Raw genomic sequence first — 23,900 nt, 5'->3', positions numbered from 1 at the left:
AACTATAAACAAAGCTGCTACAAAAGCATATGTAAAGATAACACAATTCTTGCAAAGCTGTATAAATGGCATTTGAAACTGCACCTTGAAGAACAGTAAAAGATTTGCCAGTGAAAGTTAAAATAACATAAAATGCCCTTTCATGAAAGCTTCTCAGTTGTACTTTAGCTAATTTTGCAGAAGTTATCCTTTGTACAGCCCATTATGGTTAATTCAATTAAAATGACAGATATATAAAATCACCATAAGATTCACCCACCAAAAGAAAAGTCAGGTTTCAGGAGAAAAAAATGTCAGTAGCATTTCAGTAGCACTTTCCTTTAATAAAACTTGTCAAGCCTCTTAGTGCCCTTGTTTAAACTTGCATGAAAAGCTCCAGTAGATATTTAAAAAAGGAAAGGAAGAAAAAAAGAAAAGCTTAACACAGTTGTATCCAACATGATACAAAAATGAAATCCTTAGAGAATAAATTGTGTTTTCTTTGGAAAACCACTTTTTTATACACAATAACACACATGCATGGTTAAAATAATTTGATTATTACATAACTGAGATGGAAGTACAGACAATGTTTATTTGTTCTTTTATTACTCTTACCTTGACTGAGATGTTCATGATAGATAGAGGCCAGATTGGGGAGATGCTGCTGAAGATGAGATGTGAGCTCTGCATGTGAATTAATCTGTACAAGCTCTTCTTCACAGCCAGACTCTTCCCCATCAAAGTCAGCCATATTTTTCTCTGATTTCGCACTGACTTGAGAACTACTGCAACTGACATCATCTGCACTGAGCATATCATCGACCATATGCCTGTAAAGGAGGAACATTATAACTGACAATATCAAGTTCTTTACAGCAAACTAATTAGATGAGTTAAAGCACCTTCTAGAGGAAAACTGAAGCATTACTATACAGTCAATTTATTCAACACATAGCTTGTATATGTATTGCAATATACAACTGAAGTAATTTAAGTGAACTGTTATCTCCCTCCAGCTAAAATCAGGCAGAGTCAATCTGAGAAACAACTATAAACAAATTAAAGGTCCCTCCATCATCGTGACTTTGTTGACTTCTCTAACATTAGCTAAATAACGGCATTCTACAGAACAACATTACACTCAATACTACTCTACTTAATACGAAAACTCGATCAAAAACTAGTCACATTAACAAAAGAGATTACTATATAACTATCTGTGAAAACTACCATCCCTGTCAGGCAAAATTATCCTGGAGTATAGTTAAACAACGACTCAAATTTCCAATTTGAATAACTTGCTAACATTTCTATTTCTTTTATAGGAAAAATCTGGATAAATATCAAGCTACCTACCCATCATGATGATGATGGTGATGATGATGATGGTGGTGATGTTGTGGACCAATGAACTGTCGACAGTTAAATAATTCATTTCCAATAGTTTCACCAAGGAAGTCTCCTGTATGTGTTATACAAGAATCTTGAGACCCTTGAGAAATGCGAGCAGTGCTCATTTCCCCTGTCATGTCATGGTCTGCATCCTCAGCATGGGAACAGGCATCCAGTATTCTGATTCGATTATCAACGGGCGTTACAGAATCAGTATTAAAAACACGGTCCTTTCCTGTCACGTTATTTGCACTGCTCCTCTCCGGTGCCCCTTGTGAATCTCCCAGACAAATGTCTGTTTGTGATTCCAGTTTCCTGCTCCTACTGTTTTTCTGGGGATTGTGATTCCTTTCTTCCTCCTCTTCATCCTCCTCCTCTTTGAGAGCTTCAATATCTGCAATGTCTTCAGACTGCACTTCGCTGCCAGGACTTTCAGCAGACTGGCTTGCGTGACTGGAGTTGGCCTCATTACTGGATCCATCACTGTGGCCACTGCTACTACCAGGACCACTACTGCCATCCTCACCGCTGTTTGCTGTCTCATCAGAGCTTCCTTGCATGGATTCCTGATATTTTTTTTTTCCAGATTGATGGGAAAACAAAACACCATTGAAAATACAAAATCAACAACCATCATCCAAATATTATTCTTCCTTTACAAGGACACGTGTCAGACCCAAAGTCTTCTTACATTTTTTCAGGGATTTTTTTTTTCGCAGTTCCATTGCCAATGACAAAATCCTCTGTGCAAAACTCAAATTTAAGAACTTAATTTTTGTATAATGGAAGGCTGTGGTCAATGCACAGAATCAAAGAATCACCAAAATTGGAAAAGACCTTCAAGATCATCCAGTTCAACTCTTCACCTACCACTTATATTTCCCACTAAACAACATTCCTCAATACAACATCTAAACATTTCTGGAACAGCCCCAGGGACAGTGACCCCACCACCTCCCAGGTCACCACCTCCATTCCAGCATCTGACCAAGAAGATATGGATTACAACTAAAGATTCCTCACTTCTGCATACAAAACACATATCAGAGCATTTTTTCACTCAAGGAAAAACTGTTCAACTTCTGAAAAAAATACAGAAAAAAGGTATTTCCAAAGCTAGTAATAGGCAATTCAGCAACAAAATTCGCAGACTAAACTTTAACACTCTTACCTCTGTATCTGAAAGTCGCTGCTGTACATGTTTTGTTCTGTTAATAAGCTGCTCCTCCATTTCAATATCACTGCCTCCACTCTGATGGGTGTCGCTGTTGTCACTACTCTGAGGGCTAGCTGCTGGTGACCCTAGTTCAAAATCATGTTTCCTAGTTAATTTGTACTATGTGTTAATTGGAATGCATATATTCATAAATCTGCTTCATATGTTGAAATGAAAAACATTCTAACCACAAACATTTGAACAAGGAAGACAACTCAAATATCCTGAATGCCTCAACACTAAGAATTCTTTTTAGAAAACTATGCACTTCACGAAAAAATTTATATTCTGTTATCACTTTGTGACAGTATGAAAAACAGATACATCACTTGGCTAGATTCTACACTAAATATAATTTTCATTTAATTTTCAAAAAAGTATATTTTCAAATGTGTACTAGCTTTTCTTCTACTCAAATTCTATAGCTCTATAAAAACATAGCATAAAATGTATAAAATCATGGTCTTCTGCTAAATCTATACTTACAAGGTGAAGGGGCTGCTCTTCTGAGATCCTCTTCTGGAAAAAAAAAAAAAAAAAAGCAGAATGGAAAATCAGTAACTCAGATTCTTTTTGCCAGTCTATGGCTGCCCATCATTCATAAAAATGAGCAGTAAAAGCTAGCTGAACTACAGTTTAAAGGTGAAGGCTGATTGTAACCGAGAAATTCTGGAAAAAAAAAAAAAAAAAAAAAGCAGAATGGAAAATCAGTAACTCAGATTCTTTTTGCCAGTCTATGGCTGCCCATCATTCATAAAAATGAGCAGTAAAAGCTAGCTGAACTACAGTTTAAAGCTTTGGAAGCACCTTTAGTAAAGACTACAGGGAAACACACACATTTAAATAGAGAAAAAAACCCACAGAAATAGCTAGTAATATCAGCAACAAGGTAAAAATCATATAAACAATTGTAATATTTGGTGTAGTTATAAAATTACAGCTGTTCACCAGAACATGTAGCTAACTGGTAAGTTAGACTATTCTTTAAATTAAAATAGAAGAAAAATACAATCTAAGTTAGATATATATGGAGTGGATTTTGTTCACAGTGCCTGGTGTGATGCTATCTTTTAGCTTTGGGAGATAAATACTGTTGATAATACACAAGTGCTTTAGTTGTTGCTGAGCAGTACAGTACAGAGAGAGCAAAGGACATTTCAGCTTCTCGAGTTATCTTGCCAGAGAGGGTGCTATGGAGGGCCAAGCTGCTGGGAGAGGACCAAACCACATCAGTTGATCTAAAGAGTGAAAGGGATACTGCACACAATACTGACAGCATTTGGAAAATACAATAAAACTGAGAGAAACTGACTGGAGAAGGCAGCCTCTGCTCAGAAACTGGCTCAGCATCAGCCAGCCAGTGGTGAGCAATTAATTATGTTATGGATTGCTTGCTTTGTAAATACAAATAAATAAATAAATAAATAGATAAATACTATTATTTCTCTCTTCCTTTCGCATTAGGAAATAGTTTTTATTCAACTAATGAATTCTACTAATTCTACTTCTTCCCTCCCTCTCCTCCCCTGTCCCAGGCTGGAGGAGTAAGCAACAGCTCCATGGTACTTAGGTGTCTGCTAGACAACACACCTTCATCTTTATTCTGCTTTACCTTCTGCTTGAAAAAATGTGCAAGCAGGACCTTTTCTTCCCCCCCCCTCCCCCCCTCCTTTTTTTTTAATAGTTCAAGTGAAAAAGCAGGAGACATAAAACTTTAATCACCATATTGAATGGGATAAATACATACCTTTTTTGTTTCCTATAGGTAGATTAGTACTGAGTAAAGATGCAAAAGAGCTTTGTTTTGACAGCTGAGCTTTAGCTGCTAGTGCATTGTTCCACAGGGCTTTTATAAGCATTGATGCCAAATACAACGTCTACAAAGAAAATCAGGTAACAGTGCCATTAAGAAGCAGGAGGTTTTGTATGCAAAGGTATATTGTTAACCTTTCAGTATGCCAACACTAAAAATAAATGCAACAAAATAAACAAATGGAAAAAGAGAGAAATATAGTATAGAACGCTTTTTAACTTCTTGTATAGACTATTATATATACTTAACATATTTAATACTTTTATAATAAATAACACTATTTGTGATTATGCAGATTTTAAAAGCCTCTGAAAAAAAACTGTAATTGTGAAGCAAGAAACATTTACTTGAAGAAACATCTTTACTTGAAGAAACATGATCGTTTTACACATGTACATTGCTCTTTTATTCATTAGTGAATATTACTTTCATGCTTTCTTTTTGAATGATAAACATATAATTCCTAATTAAAATACTAACATAATTTCCTGTTAGAGTAATTTTGTACATCTTTACCTGTTCAGTGTGAGCACTTGGATGAAGAGTGGAGACTAGGTTAAGAAGATGCCTAAGTGGGACAGGGTCCAAGTTTTTGATCAAAGAAGGAAACAAATCGTGTATGTAACGACTGCAATGCTTTAGCTACAATGTACAAACAGAAAATATAACAAGTTTCACTGAAAAAAAAATATGGATAAAATTGAAAGGATTAAACATCTTCTTTGCACAAATTCTTAATAAACATTTGTCCAATAGCTCCAAAAGCATGCAAAGTTTATTGATATCAGATGTAAACCAACCCGTATTTTCTTCAGTTTTAGGTCTGGTAGGAGCTTTGGGCAAAAGAATTACATTTGTAGTTTAATTTAAAGGAAACATCTGAAATATGAGTGAATATGTTAAATCTTGAGAAGAATAGTATTTACAAGGATTAACTGACAAGCAAGCGTGTAGTACAAATAAACAGATTAATGTGAGTCAGAAAGAACTGTCGTGCTTAGGACGTTTCTACGTCTTTGTGGTAACAGATATTAAAAAATAAGACACCTAACTATGCTATTTAAGTATAAATGTGATGGTATGCATAAATATTTCCTAGGTTAAATGCTGCATAAATATTTCCTAGGTTAAATGCTGATCAAAGTCAGAGTTTCACTGTGTTCATAAGGATGTTGGTAACTCAAAAAATAAAATAATATCAGAAGATGCTCTTAGAAAAAACACACATATTGCTAATGTTGGTTAACACATAAATACCACAAAAGGGTGGTTTATTTCTTTATTTATTCATTTTACTTCTCCTTCCTGTAAATATAAAATATCTATGTAAGGAGTTCATGGAGTACTGAGGCCCTATCCTATATTTATTGAAACTAGAATGAAATCATGTGGGATCTATACACAGTTGCAATTGAATACCAGAGAAGTTCTTAGATAAGCTGTTTTAATTCAGAAGGGGTTTTGTTTGTTTGTTTTCTTTTTTGGAAAAGAATATACATGCATACATATACATATATATATATATATACACACACATATGCATATATAAATATATATATAAATATATATTTGAAAGAATGAAAAACAAAATAGTTCAAGGTCTTGGACTATATGTCCTTCAAAGGTCCCTTCCAACTCTAGAAATTCTATGACTCTTTTGTTAAGAGGTTTAAAACTTTTAAATAAAGTAATTCAGGCATAATGTAATTCTGATACAAAACACATTTTGAAAATATCCATGCATTAAAATGGGTGTGCAAACTTTAAAGTAAATATCATATAGATAATTATATTTTTAGAATAATGTAAGACAAAAATCTAGAGTGCCAACACTAGCACGAACTGCTGTATGTATGAGAACAGCAAAGCAGATTTAAGTATGCATAAGTGCTCTGAAAGTAATGTCTCCTATTTATTTCCACAAAAACAACAACAGCTACATAGAGAATAATGACACTATTTGAAAGAGCAAATTCTCAGCGGCAAAACACTATTCTTCCACTATTAGCTGTCCATTTTCACCACAAACAAATGAAAGCCTGTGTGTCACACTTGTACTGCTATCTAGAACATGGATTGTCTTTCAGTTTCAGTTGCTGCCACTGCAGAAACTCACCACCCTGTGCCTCATGGTGTTTGCATGCACTGTTTGGTCTCTATTGAACCTTCAGTAAGTGTCAATGGATGTCAATGGGTGCCACTTTCTATGCATGGAGGAATTCAGTGACACACCTTCGCTTCATACACACTTCCATGCCAGATGTGATTTTGTCAGATTACCCCTCTACTGCCATCTGTCACATGACAACAAAATGTAATGGAATACTGTCAAGAAGGATAAGACTCTACTGCCATATCATCAATATCCATCTCTGACATTGGGAGCCATCATCATAAAAATGAAATAATTATTAACCTAATACTGAAAATTGTTAAAACCTGCTAGAGTGAATAACATTATAGTAAGAGTAATAATATTTTAGCTGAATTTCCTAACGACAATGGACTACAAAGTTTCCACAATATTTACAGCAGTATTTGAATGAAATTAAACAGACACTAATACTGTTGAACACAGGAAAAAGAAAAAAAAACTTTCAACTGTAACTTGTGTAAATGTTAGTTCCAAATATCTGTTCTGTCCTTTATTTTGTGTGTATTTTTTTCCTGTCTGATAACTGTATTCAATTTTCCTAAGGAAAAAGAAGCCTCCATAATTTAAAAAATTAATAACAAATTTTTCTGAAGGAAAAAAAAAGCCTATCAGAGTTTCCAGGCCAGCAAGCAAAAAGTAAAATCTTACTGCATTCCATAGACTTTAGCACCAGCACTGACGTACACCTGTGAACCTCACTGCTGCACTTTCTCATCACCTGATTCTTACCAACTAGTGAAATGGAAGTTACACGAAGAAGGAGCAAGGCAACCTACCACAGCAGCAGAAGTAGTACATGGCAATCTTTGTCCCTACTCTTGGTGAAAACACTATGACTTCTATGTAAATAGAAACAGTTCAGTAAAATCTTAGCAACTAATGGAAAAAACCGTGGTAGTTTCCTAACTCAAAATGTTGTAAGCTAAACATTAGAATAAACAAAGAAAAATTCAAGGAACTCAATATTATGAATGTGAAATAAAATTAACTTGTCATTTTCCAATTTTTGTACTACTTCTGCAATTATTAAATAAAATCACATATACCTGTGCTGCAGCCCAAATACAGTCTATATGTTGAGTACTAAGTCTCCCTTCGGCTGCAAGAAAATTCAGAATCACTTGGCACTGTTTGATGATCTGCAAAGTGAAAACATATTGAGGAAAGATTTACTCGAACAAGCTACTCCTTGATATTTACACCAAAAATATCAGACATAATTTTATACAAACCTCAATGTGTATGTTTGGTCCAAAAATGTGTTCAACTACATTGTTGCTGATAAGCCAGTCCGCAAGCTCTTTTGCAATTGACCTAGAGATGGGGGAGGGAAGGGAAGGAGGGGAGGAAATACGTGTAAAATTAACTTTCTGTAATAAATATCCAGTACTCTTCCCTGGCATACCACTTCATTTTAAATTAACATATGTAACTGTGGTAAGCATAAAAAAAAATGGTTTTGATTCACTGCTCTCTGTATTTTTTGTTTCAGTCAAACATCAACATTTCCCATTTATCCTTATAGACTGTCAGCAAACTTGTGAACAATTATACCAGTTTTTTATTGCTTAGGGTTCAAAGACCACCTGAAGACTACTTTCAGACACTTCACAGGATGTTTATGATAAAAAATAATTGCTGAGTTTACAATAAAATCCCAAAACAACTACTGACTTTGCAATCGTAGCTCAAGGTAGGAGTGATGTAAATGATTTTTACAAGAAAACCACCTAAACATTTTTTAGATTTTCCAGAGTAAACAGCAATTCACGTAGTTTCAAAAACCTATGTATGACATGGTCATACCCACAGATACAGATAGCACACATTTTGTTTCATCCACAGCAATGGACAATCACCGACAATCCATAATGAAATATTCAAACAGAACAAGACAAGGAATCTGAATTTTCCAAAATAAAAGTTTTATAAATACAAATTCAAAAACTAACTGCCCAGACTGGATGCTAGTGTATAAGCTCCTTTTTATTCCTTCCCTGCAAGCGTTTGTAATTCCAGATTTTGGCACCAGAAAGCAATTAATACACATTTCAGTATTTAAAGCACAGCCTCTAGTTTAAATGATGCTGAAATAAAAGTGCTCTGTCACACAAACAAGATAGAAGTGGAGAGAAGGGATGTCTTAGAGGACTACAGGAATAATTACTTTTTACCACTACTACCTGTGCTGCAAATACAGCCACTGCTATCATGAATTACAAAGATCGTCAGTTTCTTCAGTTACACACCTTTCTGGGGAATACTGCCAATTCCACAGTTGTTCTGAACTGCCTGACTGCTGCAGATGAATTCCTATGCTGCCTCATTCTATTCTAATGTTCACTGCAATATACTTTGAAAAAAGTAATGTTCCAAAACAGTTACGAAGTAACTAGTAACTAGTTTGCAAGATTTGACAATTTAATAACACTATCATGTATGACTTGATAATAAAACAAGAGAAAGTCAGTATGAGTATCTGATCAAAAAAGAGCACGAAGAAGGTACACTGGGTATGTTTTGCTTTTATTTAACTTCCAACAGCCTTACTTAGCAAATAAATAAATAGAATTAACCCCTGCTCATAACACTTCCAAGATACCAACCCCAAACCAAACTTCAGAGTATGCATTTTACATATTCATTCAGAATTTGGTTTCTAATATAATATGAAGAAACTTTCTCATGTGAGTCTTAAAGATTTTCATGTAGGATCTTGCAGATTTTACAGCTGAAGCTGTTTTTCAATTGAATATATCCACCAGTATCTCTGAAGACCAAAATGACTCTGAACAATGCTCTCATCCATCTGTCTCCATGTTCACAAGCAGAAGTCACTACTGTGGCACTGTCCGAACAGCTTGTAACCCTGTGACTTTTCATGTTGTTAGACTACTAGTCTTGGCATCAGCTGCAAGACTAGAAAAACAGAAAACAGAGTGCTCACAGATCGCTTTTCTTGTGAGACGTGAGCAATGAGTTTTATTTCTTATGTGAGAAAAATGGTCTTTATACTCTTGTTTCATATGCAAACAGCGTGGTAGCAAAATACACGGCTTTGTTACTGATGAAGAGCCAACCAACATAAGGACTACGTTTCCTTCTGGGAAGTAGTAAACCTGTAGTGTATATGCAGTCATAAGAAGCTGTGATGGAATTCAAAAATTACCATTTGTCTTACATTACAGTTTCCCATTCTTGAACACTGAGTGTCACTTGCAAAAACACCCCCTCCTTTACAGCCTGTTTGCTTCCAACTTAACTCTTACTGCTTTGAACTGCTTTTGCCTCACTGTGGTTGGAAGGATTTTGCTACATGACCAACACACAGCCAAAAAGCATCAGTTTCCATTCTGCTCATATAAAAGGTAGACAGACCTGGTCACATGACTGAACATACAACCAGCACATGTAGGAATTGAGATATTACCGACTATAAAACATGAAGAAAAAGAAGCATCTCTGAAAAACATTTCAGAGTTAACACCAGAATTACAAGTCAACTGAAGTAATTTCCTTCCAGCACCACTTAGTTTCTTCTCGGATCTGGATTGTTATATCTGTATCTTTGACAAAAAACCCCAGGTAAGCACTGACGGATTCACTGGCATTGCTAATTCAGAAGGACACAAGACACATTGCTCATGTGACACAATATCCATTAGACACTGTATTCAGAGTTATAGATTATATTCTGGCTACCCCAAAGGAAAGAAAGAGTACTCTTTCTTGAGTTGGCTTCTACGCCATCTTATTAAAGAAGTATGACAACTCTTTATGTCTAGTCTTCAACAGTTTTCTTCTGAGAAATAATGGATTACTTTCTTCTGACTGAATGCTGTTTTTTAATACATGTATTCTCAAAGATAACATTTTTTTGTCTAGTGAACAAAAAAGCAGAGCAACCTAGAACAACTTTTTACAAGAAATCTTGAAAGTCTTCAGTATCTTTCAGTATGTTTCAATGTGGTTTCATTTTGATATACAGCTATATTAAAATTCCTCTAATATAGTCTGTATTCTTCAAAAGAAAGAACTACTTTTTCACAGAGTGATTTGCAAATTATTATGACTACTACTATATAATATCACTACACGTCAGATAACCTAGCAGGAACTCAATTTTCAGTAAAAAAACAAATTATGATCAAGGTATAGGTATGCTCTTCCTGCTAAAATGAAAGCAGCTGTACAAAAAAATGTTTTACAAACAATACATTTAAGCCCTTGACTCTTAAGCAGTGAGAACATTCATCTTTGAAATAACACGTCAGCTCTCTGTAGTGGATTTAGTAACTGAGACAGCAAAAGGAAAAGGCAAAAGGAGAAAACGAAGTGAAGGAAGCAGACATGCTAGATTGTCTCTAAATATTTCTCCTGCTGGAAATCTACACAAAATACTAGGCTAGACAACCTCTAGGCTCTATTAATTTCTCCCTAGACTTTTAATAGAATTCACAATCAGTTAATGTCTTTTTAAAACAGATGTTTTAGTTCCAAGAAATTAAACTCAAGCACTTAAAACATTGATTTGTCTAGATATTTCACAATACTGGAGAAGAGAGCAAGTGTCTGTTTCTGAATTGCATTTACAAAAGTTGAGTATTAATACCTGAATTCCATTCATTATTGTAAATAAATCCAGAAGGAAACCACATTGTACACGTTTCTTAAAGAATAGCTCTTAAAGAATGCCTCTCTGAAGGAAGACTGTGTTAAAATCCTAGAAACATTTTAAGCTAAGTCCGAGGTACGATATTTGATAACCACAGGATCATCCAGATTCAGGAACCAATCCCACAGCAAAGTAACCCCCGAAAACAAAATATTCTTTACCGAAACAGTCTATTCCTGTCACAATCCACCACACAGCTACAGAAACACACCAGCTCAGTACTGGATAAAATGCAGCAATGTTACTGAAAAACGTAATGTAAAAACTCAAAAAAACAGCAACAACAAGTAGCTTGTAAAGGATGAACACTAATATTTCTTGACTAAATCACTGAAATAGATCCTACAAAAAATAATCACAAACAGGAAGCACTGATCTTAATCATTTAGAATCAGATATGCAAACAGCATATAGAAGGCACATTCCTAATAAACATTCAACCATGTTTCTGTTTATCAGCACACACTTTCCTATTTGACCTTTGCAAGCATCACAGAATCACAGAATGACCCGGATTGGAAGGGACCTCAAGGATCATGTAGTTCCAACCCCCCTGCCTGGCAGGGCCACCAAACATACACCTTTACTAGATCAGGTTGCCCAGGGCCCCGTCACCTGGTCTTGAACACCTCCAAGGACGGGGCTCCACAACCTCCCTGGCAGCCTGTTCCAGGGTGTAACCCTTTCTCCTAGTGAGAAAACTTTCCCCCTGACAATCCACCTAAATCTTCCCCTCTTTCACCTTAAAGCCATTTCCCCGTGTCCTGCTATTGTCAGCCCTTTCGAAAGCATCAAAAAGCATGTTGGACACAGTTGAACTACATGTTATGCCACTAGAAAGAAATTTTAGAGAGCTGAGTGAATACTGTACTACTCTGTTTTGGAGAAAGCCTGAGAAGATCCATGTGAATGTGGAAATAGAGAGGGGGAAGTTGGCTTTTAAAATCAAGTTGCTATAAACTCAGCTGGTGAGCCAATTGCAAATGCAAGAAAGCAACTCAACACAAACTAACAAAATAGCAGTGAAGGGAAAAACCAACACAAAACTTGTAGTTTAGTATCTGCTTAAGAGGGAAGAGAAAAAAGATACAATTTAGATTCCTTACGGTTGACAGGTGATTATTGAATTTTTAGTGAGGGCAGTCAGGTTCTAAAATGAGGGAGGTCATCTCAGCATCAACCTGAATTACAAACTCAAATTTTCTTGGCCTGCCAAGTGAAAACCAAAACATCTATACTGCTATTTTCACAAACCAATGGTTCCTCATTAAGGAAAAGAAGGATACTTTCTCCTTTTACAGTGCATACAGAACAAAGAAATCATTCCCTCCATGAAGAAAATGACAGTATTCAAAAATCAGTATTCAAAAATATGAAGATTATTCTGTTCAATCCCATTATTTTTATCTCTGGTAAATTTCATGCTCTAGTTCCTAGATAGGATCAAATTTTTGGCATCTTAAAAAGCTAGGAACAGCTAAATTAAAGGTATCGTTCTGATGGATGAAGTTGAAGAGTCAGCAAGACACTGCACACAGCTGGACAGTATCAATAAGCACAGACCCTCAGCCCTGCCAAAGACAGTTAACTAAATGTAAAAAGACATACAAATATCTATACCTAGAGAACAGATTTCCAGTAGTTTTCTGCTGCTTTCCAGTGAAAGTTGTGAAATGCAATGTTTTCCCTAGGCAGAAAATGCTTCAGCTTGTCTTACAGAAAAATCTGCAATCCATGCAGAGAAAGGAGGGAAGCTACTGACGTAAAACATTTGCCAAAAAATAAAAAAATATAAAAATCTGATACTTCCACATAAGAGGAAGAGCTTGAACTACCTTGTAGCTCTTAAAAAAAAAAAAAAAAAAAAAAAAAAGGGGGGGGGAAAAAAAAGAGACCTCCCGCAAACCCACCTTATCAAGATACAGAAGCAGAAATTCCAAAGGTTGACAGTTCCAAATGCATCTGGAAAAGTCAAAACACATAAGGGGGATGACCATATATAATGGAAAACATCTTTCTTTGATAAATCTGCAGAGGCTACAAAGGTACAAAATAAATAAGACTTCTCCTCTGACCAAGGAATAAAAAAATAGGACTGAAAAGCTTTCCTTTTGCTGCTCATTCAATCACTGCCAACTCTGTAAGCGCTTTCTGATCTAAAAATTTCTCATGAAGAAAGTCAAGTGAGAGAGAAGCTTTGTACTGAATGAACTGCAGAAGAAAGACATTTTTCCCATCCTTCTGTGTCAAACTTTTATGATGATTTGGCCTGCAAAATAATAGGATAAGAGATTCCAAAAGACACGTGAAGACATGCAGCAACACTTGGTATTGATTTGTACCCAGTTTTTAAGGTAAAATATCAGAGAGACTGAAATTCAGATTAGGAAAAAAAAAATCACATACTACCAACATGGAAAAGAAGGTATTCTGTCAACGATGCATTCCTTCAAATGAGTCTGACAGATGCCCTTGCCAAGAAAGTAACAACCCAAAAGAGAACTTGACCATTTCTTTCAACTTTAAGATAACTGATCTATCTCCATCCTATATCTGCTCTTCTTGAGGGAAATATAACACCCTCTTTTTCCCTTTTTAGTGTTCCTCAATTTGTTACTGCTTGTTAAGCAATTCACTCATAATGTATTTCAGAAGATAAACTAACCAAGTTTCAGATTTATAGCATGAAGCAAGGAGGAAAAAGAATGGGTAAAACACGTTTGCCTGTCCCAGAATAACAATGTACCATAAACTGGCAGTACAAAATTGAAAACACCCCAGTCAACCAAGTCACTTCAATTAAATCTCAAAATCTTTCTACCGTGTAACCTAAAAGCTAGTTATACTCCTGAAGTTTTTACTTCTAGTGATATAGAACGAAACGCCTTGGAAAAAAACCCACACCTCCTAGGTCACAAATAACACACATTTATTAGAACAGAGCAAATACTGAGAAATGTACATTTGCTTAATGAAATAGCATTCAGGTTTCATCAGATTATGGTGAGACATTTACATTACACTTGAAGGTAATTCTTCTGTTTAATTTTTTTCCACTTGATACTATGTATCAAAATTCCATTTTAAATAAGTGATTAGTGGATATCGTGTTTTAATAAATGGACTCATGTTACTCATGTTCACCTATTCATTTAATGATGAATGACTCAAATAAAAAGATTGCAAGCAGCTATTTGGTTTCTATTCTCAAGGTATTTTCACATTTTTCTGGAAGCAAAAATACCGTAGATTCTGACTCTTTTTAGAGTATCAACTTATTAACACAAATTCCACTGAAGACATTCAAGTTGCTATTCACATGAAATCTACAGCACTGCAATCCTGACTACAGCTACAGCTGAATAAGTAAGTGTTAAAGATAAACAACTAACTATATAAAAAAGGAAAGCCAGCTGCTGCCATCACACTCATCACTAACAAGGAAAGTGTGTGTATCTGGTGAAACAGGATAAACACATGGATACAACCCCTAAGATAACAGGAAAGTACATATTGCAAGTAAAACCCTAAGTTCTACAGAATTTGTCTAGGAATTCAAAAGAATGCTTATTTCAGCTACCTAAATACATAATTTTGTCTAAATCGTGAACAGTTCTTACACTGATTTTAAAGCTGTCCAAATTTAATACATTTCCTTAACAGAATACAATCCCATGCATTGAACTTCACAAAGAGTTATGCAAGTCATGTTTAAAATTGTTAAGCTCACCTGAAAAGGATTTTGAAAAAAACAAACAAACAACAAAACAAACAGAACAACAAAAGCCAGTTCTAAAAGCACTGTCTCACAAACTCTCTAGAAAACTAGTAACAAGGAAGGGTGCCAAGTGATGGCAAAACAAGTCTTCGTTAACTACAGTATTAAGGAAGCAATGAGATGAGAGCAGAAATATTACTTGGACGTGAGTCAGCTAGTTCATATTTACACTTTATATCTGTTACGGGCATTATTTAATAATCTACATTTTCCTAAAGGTTACCTTATCTCCTCCAAAAACAAACAGTAAAAAAATAAAAATAAAAAAAATCAACAAACATTTAATGATAATTTCGAACTTGCCACTTAAAAACATTTATTACAACCCCGATTAGAATATTTCTCATAAACAGATCAGATTATTACTACTTCCCAATGTTTTAAATCTATAACAATATAGAAGAACTGCAAAAGTGCACTTAAAGTATATAATGTTCCTACTTACGTTTCTGTGTCTGAAACTAATGACTCATTATTACAGACATCATTGAAGGTATGAAGTTGATTCTATAGTTAGAAAAAGGAAGAAAAAAACCAAAATGTTATCTAAATATGTCGTAAAGTAGTTCTGTTATGTCTATAAATAATAATAGTGACAGAAAACATATTTTTATAGTCTTTTCAGTGCTTTTAAATAAACTCCTTTGACAAAAATTGAAATAACACACATTCTCGCAGACAACTGGGACTGGTCTTATTTATTTTTTCTTTTAAATCAGCAATTCTTTTAGTAAACCAGTTAAACGGTACTACTCAACTGCCCTCAAAAGAAATCAAATCAAGGCATCTAGTAGTAATTTTGCATATAGCTCTTCATGAGGAATGAAACACACGCTCTTAACACAGGCTTTAGGATGAGTTTCTGCACTACTACAACAGAAAAGATTTCAATATTGTTAATAAGGTGAAAAAAAAAAAAGAAAAAAAAAGTCCACAAAGCCAAAGAGTTAAAATTTCAATATTCATAAAAATAAGGGAGGTTTTTTTTTTTTTTTTTAAACAAGATGTCCCAAAGAAGAAAAAAAAAAAGTTAAAGGATTATGCCTCTCATGTTTATAAAACACCCCAGTAAATATATCCGTGAACCAAAACCTTTCCTGATCCTTAAATTTTGTTCAGGTAGCCAAAATTCATTGTTAATATCTTTGAAAGCTGGGAATTCTGAAAAGCTATAGCTGACAGTGGGTTCTAGTTAGTTTGTTAAATTGTAACACTTTATTTATGGGAAAGCAGATTTATTTATTACGAAATAGCTTAAACCTATTATTAGAATTGCCTCATCTCACCACCAAGTTACTTCAACCTTCTCCTCCTGTTAATAACTAAAAGAGATTGAAATAATTCGGTCCAGAAAAACTTTCAGGGATTGCATTATCATTTATAAAAAGACAAAGTAGTCTTTAGAAGCATGAGCCTACTACCATCATCTAAAACTTAGTTCAATGCTGCATGAGAAAAGTGAACCATTTCAATACTTGAATGTTATGATGGAAAAGGAAGACAAAGTAAACTAGCAGAACTGGAATTTTAAAATAAAAACTACACAAGAGATTTCACAAGCATGTTTTCCTGAAGCTACAGACTATAAATTCCAGGGCTGTCAATTATACAGACTAAACTAATTGTTATGCACCTTTAAACATTTGGAATTTTTCTAGTATTTAGTAAGGTTCTCCATAAGAAATTCCGCTGGAGATGTGCTCTCAAAGAAAATGATTAAACAGCTGTAATTATCTATTGTACAACTTGACGTTATTGGGTGGTCTTCTTCTATGTCTGTAAGATAAGGACTTTTAATAAAAAATACCAATTTCAAGTAAAAAAAAAAACCAAAACATTCCCACCAACTTCCTCTTTCCCTCAGCTTCAACCAGAGACAGGTGGCCCTGTGTCCAACTATTTACATGAACATTATATTTCAAACATTTAAAATTTAAAAAAAAAATTAAAAAAAAAAACAAAAAACCCAAGGCGTTGCAATGGAATGTTTGAAATTCAAATCAAATTCATCGCTTAAGTTCACCAAAAGGGCTATTCTTTTCTTTCTTGAAACAGCTCAAGTTCATGTGCTCCATAATTCTGTGGACAGTTAATGTCCTTCAAACTGTACACAAATATTAATGCCCAATCCCAAAAAACAGGGGGAAAAAGTGTTTTTTAAGAAACAAAATTGAATAAGAGTAAAAATCAGTGAGACACAAAAGTTAGATTATGCAATGACTCAATGATTTACATATAAGTTATTAATAGTTGTTTTCAAATGAAGAGCAGAATACGCTTTATTTTTTTCCATTTTCTGTGAAACAGAAAATTAAGGAACAGAACTTAAACGAGTTGCTAAGACTGATTAGAACTGACTCAAATAAAGTGAAAGGTCACTGGAGTTTCTGAATACTAATATTACACCTGAACATGCTTTCAAAGTTATCAGAAAGTGGAAGAATATTGAATATTACCAATTTTAAATCTACAGTCATGTGTTGATTCGAATTTCCCATACAGGAAATCCAAAGAAATTCTGTCAAAAGATGACCTTGTTTATATTCGCAGGTTCATAATGATTTTAACAACTAAACACTTAGATTTTTGACGTAAAGTACAATACAAATTACATATGGGAAAGTTATGCACCATGTTATTCTCACTCACCTGTTAAAAAAAAAAATTCCCTTTATGTTATCATTTAATGTCAAAGAAAATAACATTTTTCATTTTTTTATGATACATGAAAGACCCCATGAAACTGAAGAGACCTCTGCCCAGACACTCAATCTAATAGAGATGTACTGGTTACTGAGTACAACAGAATGAAAGCAAAGAAAGCTAAGAACAGAAAGCAATTTCCCTAACTACTTGTGTGTCATGATCCAGTCACCAAAGGAAATTAAACTTTATACACCGGAAACCAATGTAGGAAGAAATAAATGTGCATTGTCCGAGTTCTGTACTGATTTTTTTTTCCCTTGGAAAATACTATGATGCTACATTTCTATTTTCACTAAAAACCTGGAAAAACAAACAAACAAACAAACAAAACAACAACAACAAAAAACAATGCTCAAATCCGTTCTGAATTTATTTCCACGTATTTACATTAATTACTAAGTAGAAGAATTCGATCTGAGAGGAAAAAAAATATATGAAGAAATGAAAAAAAAGAATCCTATCTGTGATACAATAGGAGAGAAGAGGGGATTTAGGAACAAACTGACAGGGAGATGAAACTAAAGAAGGAAAAGGTAAAATCTTCTTGTATACCTTGGTTTTCTGTTTCCAACTTGTCATTTTACCACTCAAGCTTTCACTTTGCTAAAATTAACCTGCATGTGTCCATCTTCAAACTTCTTATGTAAATAAGAACTTAAGGTGATATGACACATTACGTATGCACTACTCCTCAAGAGAGGTAAGCCTATCTTTGGTGGTAAGCAAATATAATCCCTGTATGCCACACAACATGTATTCTGTGAGTCTCAAGAGCTTCCATGGAACTAACAGGTTTAATTTTAGGACTTGTCATATTAGAGCAAAAAAGACCAAGACCAAATTCTCAGCTTTAGACAAATAAAAGTTGAAGAGTGGAAAATATTTTGCAGTTTTCTTTATTCTAAAGTCTTGAATACAAGATGGAAGGCTAAAATTGCATTGGCTGGGAAGAGTAATTCAATGAAATTTGTCAAAGTATGACAAATTCTAGTCATCAAAATCATGAGTAGAAATAAAAGAAACTTCAGAAAAGCAGTCATGAACGCCCATCAGTAAGAGACGAGACTGTGTGAAAATACTAAGCAAACTCGTAAGATATTTTTGCAAACAGAACCTTGTTTGCAGAGAAGACAGAAAACTTCTAGAGGTAATCAAACTCTCTGTAAATTTTGGCTCAAATTTCACAGATCTGGCAATTAAAATTGCTCCTGGCTAAGCACCCTAACCTAAATGAAACAAAGCTCAGAAGTCAAGAAAAAGCAGAAGATGCTTCCAAAGATTCTTCCATGAGATCTTTAAAAGTAGAACCAAAAAAGAAAATTTCCCATTATTTGAATAAAAAGAATAATGACTTGCCTCAGAGTTCCAAGTAGTTTTATACATTATTTATATAAAAAGGACTCAATGATTTCTTAACAAACAATGTTACAAGGTCCATTTTTTTTCACATGCTGAAACCTATTTGTTTCAGTCTAAAAATACTGCAGAATGTTGCTTTTGGTAATATCTGCTACTTAAAATCTCACTTTTACAGTAACAATCATTGATTGCAACATGCCAAAATGTAACTATTAAAAGGGACACAATTTCACTTTCCCTTAAAAAATGCAAGAAAAATAAGCTCATGCATTCATTTTGCATAAGGATATCCATAAAGTAGCTGATGAAATCAACCGCTCAAAACTTAAGTGCTTACAGTAATAAAAATCTACTGTAACTCAAACTATAAAAACACTGGAAATTTACTTTTAAACCAGTGATACTAGAAATTACATTTGCCAAATCAGTACAGAATAAAATAAATTTTTAAAAAGTGTGGCAGAAAGAAATTCCTTCTACATCTAAGCAATGGCCATTTTGTAAAATGTATCTACAAGGTGTGTTAAGAAATATGTAACTCCATAAATATTAAAGCACACGGCAATGAAAAATCTAAACAAAGATATACACTGTTTATCGCATTACCCATAAAGAAACTAAAAATTCACTTTACACTAATGAGGAGAGAAAATCAAAACTCAAGGTTTGAGAATACTGCATACTACATATAGTATTTATGCAAAGTCATAAATTGCCTATGCGTATAAACAGTAACAAATACATGTTGTCACTATTTCTTCCAAAAGTTAAATTTCACTATAGTTTGCTTTAGAACTTCTAGAGTTAACTGTCTTACGTTTTCAACTCTACAACTGCAAAACCAAATGACACGAAAACGAGGTAGATTCAACACAGAGAAACAGCTAATCCCAGTAAAACACTGTGAAGGTGAGAACCAAAACACTGTTTTGTTGTAAGCAACAAATATAGCCATGCCAAGGCATTTAATTTCACACAGTCAACACAAAACACTTTAAAATGCAGCTCTGTTTAGCATGGTAAATTGTTCAGGAGATGTGTTACAGTTCTATGTGCTACAGAACATAGCTACGTCTTATCTTTCAGTGAACTATTCACAACCATGAATATAATTTCCTAATATTCCATAGATGAGAATTCTGCTGTTTTCAAACATTTAAAAAAACATCCTAAAAAACAAGTCAGAAATTTGTAAAGCACAAAAAAACATTTTCTTCTAAAAATTATTTATATTTTTAAAAAAGTTCTTACTGTTATTTGACTCAGCCCAGCCAATCTCATTGTTAGAGTTGGAGACATAAAGTATTTAAACGCAAGATCAAGGCTTTCTTTATCAAAGCACAAAGCAGTATCCAGTGGCTCTTTAACTGTGCTCCACATTAAATCTGCCATGTTCCGGGCTGCACTCTGTCGTAATTCCTGGTCTGACAGTTTACATAAATACCTAGAATAAATTACAAAAGGAAGAAAAGAAAAAGAGTATGATTCAAAATAGAACACACCTGGAACACCATCTTGATTATAGCAAGTATGTATTTCCAACAGCCCTAGGAGTACTAAGCCTTAAAATATCATTATCAATAATCTATCAAAAGTTGCCAACAATGAAAAAAACACTATGGAATTAGATTAAATGTTATAACAAGTTTCTTATTTTAATCCCCTTCAAATTTATTTTCTGAAGAAACAGATTTATACAAAATGGCACAAATCTCATGCAGTTCTCTGGAAACGCAGATTGGAAGCCTTCAGTATTTCAACTTCATCCAAGCTAGATTTAAATGCACAGAAATGTAGTATACATACATTTGACAGTCTTAAATCTGGACCCATCCTTGGGAGACTTGACAAATAAAAGAGAAAATGCAAAAATGCAAAAGAGATATTAAACTGCACATAGTTAAATCTGTACACTATTCTTTTGCACTGCTGTTGTATAAACATTAGCAAATTTAAAAAACAACAACAAAAAACAAACAAACACAGGCCTTTCTTTGTTAGACTGAGGTCCTTTTTCACAGCTCTTGTGTAGGGGCCTTAAAACAAACACACTTTAGTGATACTTAACATTGTCGAACATAGAAAAGATCCCTAACAGAAATCACAGCTAAGTTAAAGAAAGACAGGAGAAGGACCACTGAGGGTCCTTATTAATTATGGTATTGCACTTCTTACGCGGAGCAGTGCAAGTCAGATAATGGCATACTTCCGTGCTATGATTTCTATACAAAGTGTCAACGAAAAGTGAGTTACTCACTTGAAAGAGTTCAGCAGCAAACCAGAGCCAGGAAACTACATCAAATCTACAGACAGGTGACAGGAGTTGCACTCTGACAAAAGAAATTAACTGGCCCAAGCTACAAAATGTAATCATTTCAACTCTCAGCAACTCTCACATTTTTTACATGTGAACTATAATCAGCCCTAATTCCCAAAGTTCTTCAGTCATATTCACTGTCATCATATCATTGTCATACTTGACTCGTTAGTCAAGAAATTCAAAGACCAAAGATCTTAAAAGAAATTATATGTAGAATGAAAAAAATGGTACATGTCCCGGTTTCAACTAGGAGCAACTTGGTTTTTTTTCTTCATAGCGCCTGGCATGACACTACTTATCTCCCCTGTGGCGCAAGTGGTAGAAGTGCCGCTCTGCTACACAGAGGCTCAAATCCCGGGGGTTGGACTCGATGATCTCTAAGGTCCCTTCCAACACGCACGAGACTATGATACTATGATACATCTAGGTTCTGGGAGAAAAACACTGCCTATTACACACTGATGCTTTAGTTGTTGCTGAACAGGTCAGCAGAGAGAGCAAAGGACGTTTCATCTCCTCATACTGTCCTGCCAGTAAGAGAGCTGTCCAAGAACTGGGAGATCTGGACAGCTGGCCTGAACAGGCCAAAGGGATATTTCATGTCATATGACATCAAACGAAAAAATGATAAAACTGACAGGAGTTGGTTGGGGCGGCAGCTGCTGCTCAGGGACTGGCTGGGTAATGGTCAGCAAGTGGTGAGATTCTAAAACATCTAATCACATTTTGTAAATATACATAAATATAATTACTGTTATTTCTCTCTACCTTTCCTATCTTATTAGTTTTTACCTCAACCCACAAACTGTACTTTTTCTTCCCCCCCTGTAGTTCTCTCCCCCATCCCACTGGAGAGAAGAGTGAGTGAAAGACTGTGGTGCTGAGCTGTGTACAGGTTAAACTACAACAAAAAGATAATGAGACTGTGCGTAACAGACATGAAAAACTTATTCTTTTTATACAAAAATAAAGGTGCTTTTGTAGCTTCACTAGATTTAATTAGCAGGGCTTTCACTGAAAATCCCGCTTACACAAAAGCATAGTTGAAGCAACTATGTTGATCCAGCTAATACAACAGATTTTTTTATTATAGTGCAACAGTATCAGTATTTTATTCAAAAAGTTCACACAACAACAACATTTTTAGGCCTCTTTTAGCTCATTTATGCTAGCTTGCATCAAACTTTTCTGTATTATATCATTGAGATAGCATTTTTTAAATTCCCACTTTTATAATGAAACTACAGCGTATATTCATTTTCAGACCTACAGAAATACTTAGCAGTATAATCCATTTTGCTAAGGCCATAGAGAACGCTACAGAGAAAAGAACACTTTTAGTCTGTACACAAATTAAGCTTTTTCAATGTAACAGGGTTATTCTAATAGCTAAGCACAGTATAAATTTAAAAATCACAGACTGGTAGAGGTTGGAAGAGATCTGGTCCAACACAAGAAGGAAGTGCTACCCAGAGCATGCTGCAAAGACCACATCCAGGTGGCTTTTGAAGGCACCACAGTCATCTTTATGAGTAAAACTGCACCTACATTAGAAAACTTAGAAGCCCTACAATGCTGATCATAAATCAAACATGATCGTATTTCCACCACCAAGATCAACACTACTCAAATTTAGAATCACAGAATTTCTTGAACTGGAAGGAACCTTAAAGATTACCCAGTTACAACCCCTAGCGACGGACAGGATTGCCAGCCACTTGATCTGGCTGCCCATAAATGTGGAGAATAGGTGAACGTGGAAATATAGAGTGGCTTAAGCCATTTAATACTTTCTGCCAAAGGATCTTTCTTGTAACAAATAACGAAATATGTAGATAGCACTGGCAATTAACACAAACCTTTCTTTATTCCTTACACTGGTTAACTGTAAATTTGCTGTGCTGCCTTGTGTAACAAGAGTGTCATTGGAACAAGGCAAAAGGTCCAGTCAGCCAAAAAGAGACAGACGAAAGACTTATCCTATGTGTAAATAAAAGACGAACCTGGGTGCTGCTGTGGAACCATTTATTTCCTTTTTGTACTCCTGGCATTCTCATTAATGTGGCAGTTAGTTTCACAGCTATGACCACAGGAAAACCTGTCCCCTTTCAATCAAGCCTGCAACCTAATGACTGTATTGAATCTTCTGTTTTTTGCTTTGGAAAACTAAATAATCATACCCTATTTATTGCCTTCATGTCACTTATAACAGCCATTTTTGTGGAAAACCACCAAACAAAAAACAACCAACCACCATCCCTTGAATGTTCCTCTTAATGTCTTTTTTTTTTTTTTTTAAAAAATCTCCTACCTTCTTCATCATCCTTCCTACCACCTTGGTAGTAGTTGTTCCCATGTCAAGGACTTATGACTTTTGTTATCAGCATTCCACATTGTGCGCTGCACCAGGAGGTAGAAACTTAGTGCTTTAGGTCCATGGATTATTGATATTTCTGGGTACCCAGTTCTCAGGCAAAAAGAACTACATATTCCAGAAGACTTTC

At 34.8% G+C, this 23,900-nt stretch overlaps 1 protein-coding gene across 6 annotated transcripts in view; it reads right to left on the bottom strand.

Annotated features, from left to right (window-relative positions):
* The window catches only part of USP34 (ubiquitin specific peptidase 34), a 130,595-nt gene that overhangs the window by 73,943 nt on the left and 32,752 nt on the right, over nucleotides 1-23,900 (bottom strand). For all 6 annotated transcript variants that reach the window (XM_015856756.2, XM_015856753.2, XM_015856751.2 and 3 more), the window contains exons 7-16: nucleotides 20,328-20,520; nucleotides 15,457-15,518; nucleotides 7,791-7,872; nucleotides 7,605-7,697; nucleotides 4,920-5,045; nucleotides 4,338-4,467; nucleotides 3,077-3,109; nucleotides 2,546-2,676; nucleotides 1,339-1,940; nucleotides 598-812 (exon numbers count right to left, since the gene is read on the bottom strand). In XM_015856756.2, the coding sequence (XP_015712242.1) occupies nucleotides 598-812; nucleotides 1,339-1,940; nucleotides 2,546-2,676; nucleotides 3,077-3,109; nucleotides 4,338-4,467; nucleotides 4,920-5,045; nucleotides 7,605-7,697; nucleotides 7,791-7,872; nucleotides 15,457-15,518; nucleotides 20,328-20,520 (1,667 nt within the window). The remainder of the gene's footprint in view (nucleotides 1-597; nucleotides 813-1,338; nucleotides 1,941-2,545; nucleotides 2,677-3,076; nucleotides 3,110-4,337; nucleotides 4,468-4,919; nucleotides 5,046-7,604; nucleotides 7,698-7,790; nucleotides 7,873-15,456; nucleotides 15,519-20,327; nucleotides 20,521-23,900) is intronic.

This window comes from Coturnix japonica, chromosome 3 (genome assembly GCF_001577835.2).
Source record: "Coturnix japonica isolate 7356 chromosome 3, Coturnix japonica 2.1, whole genome shotgun sequence".
Classification (NCBI taxonomy): Eukaryota; Metazoa; Chordata; class Aves; order Galliformes; family Phasianidae; genus Coturnix; species Coturnix japonica.
This window is presented reverse-complemented; position numbering and strand designations above follow the sequence as displayed.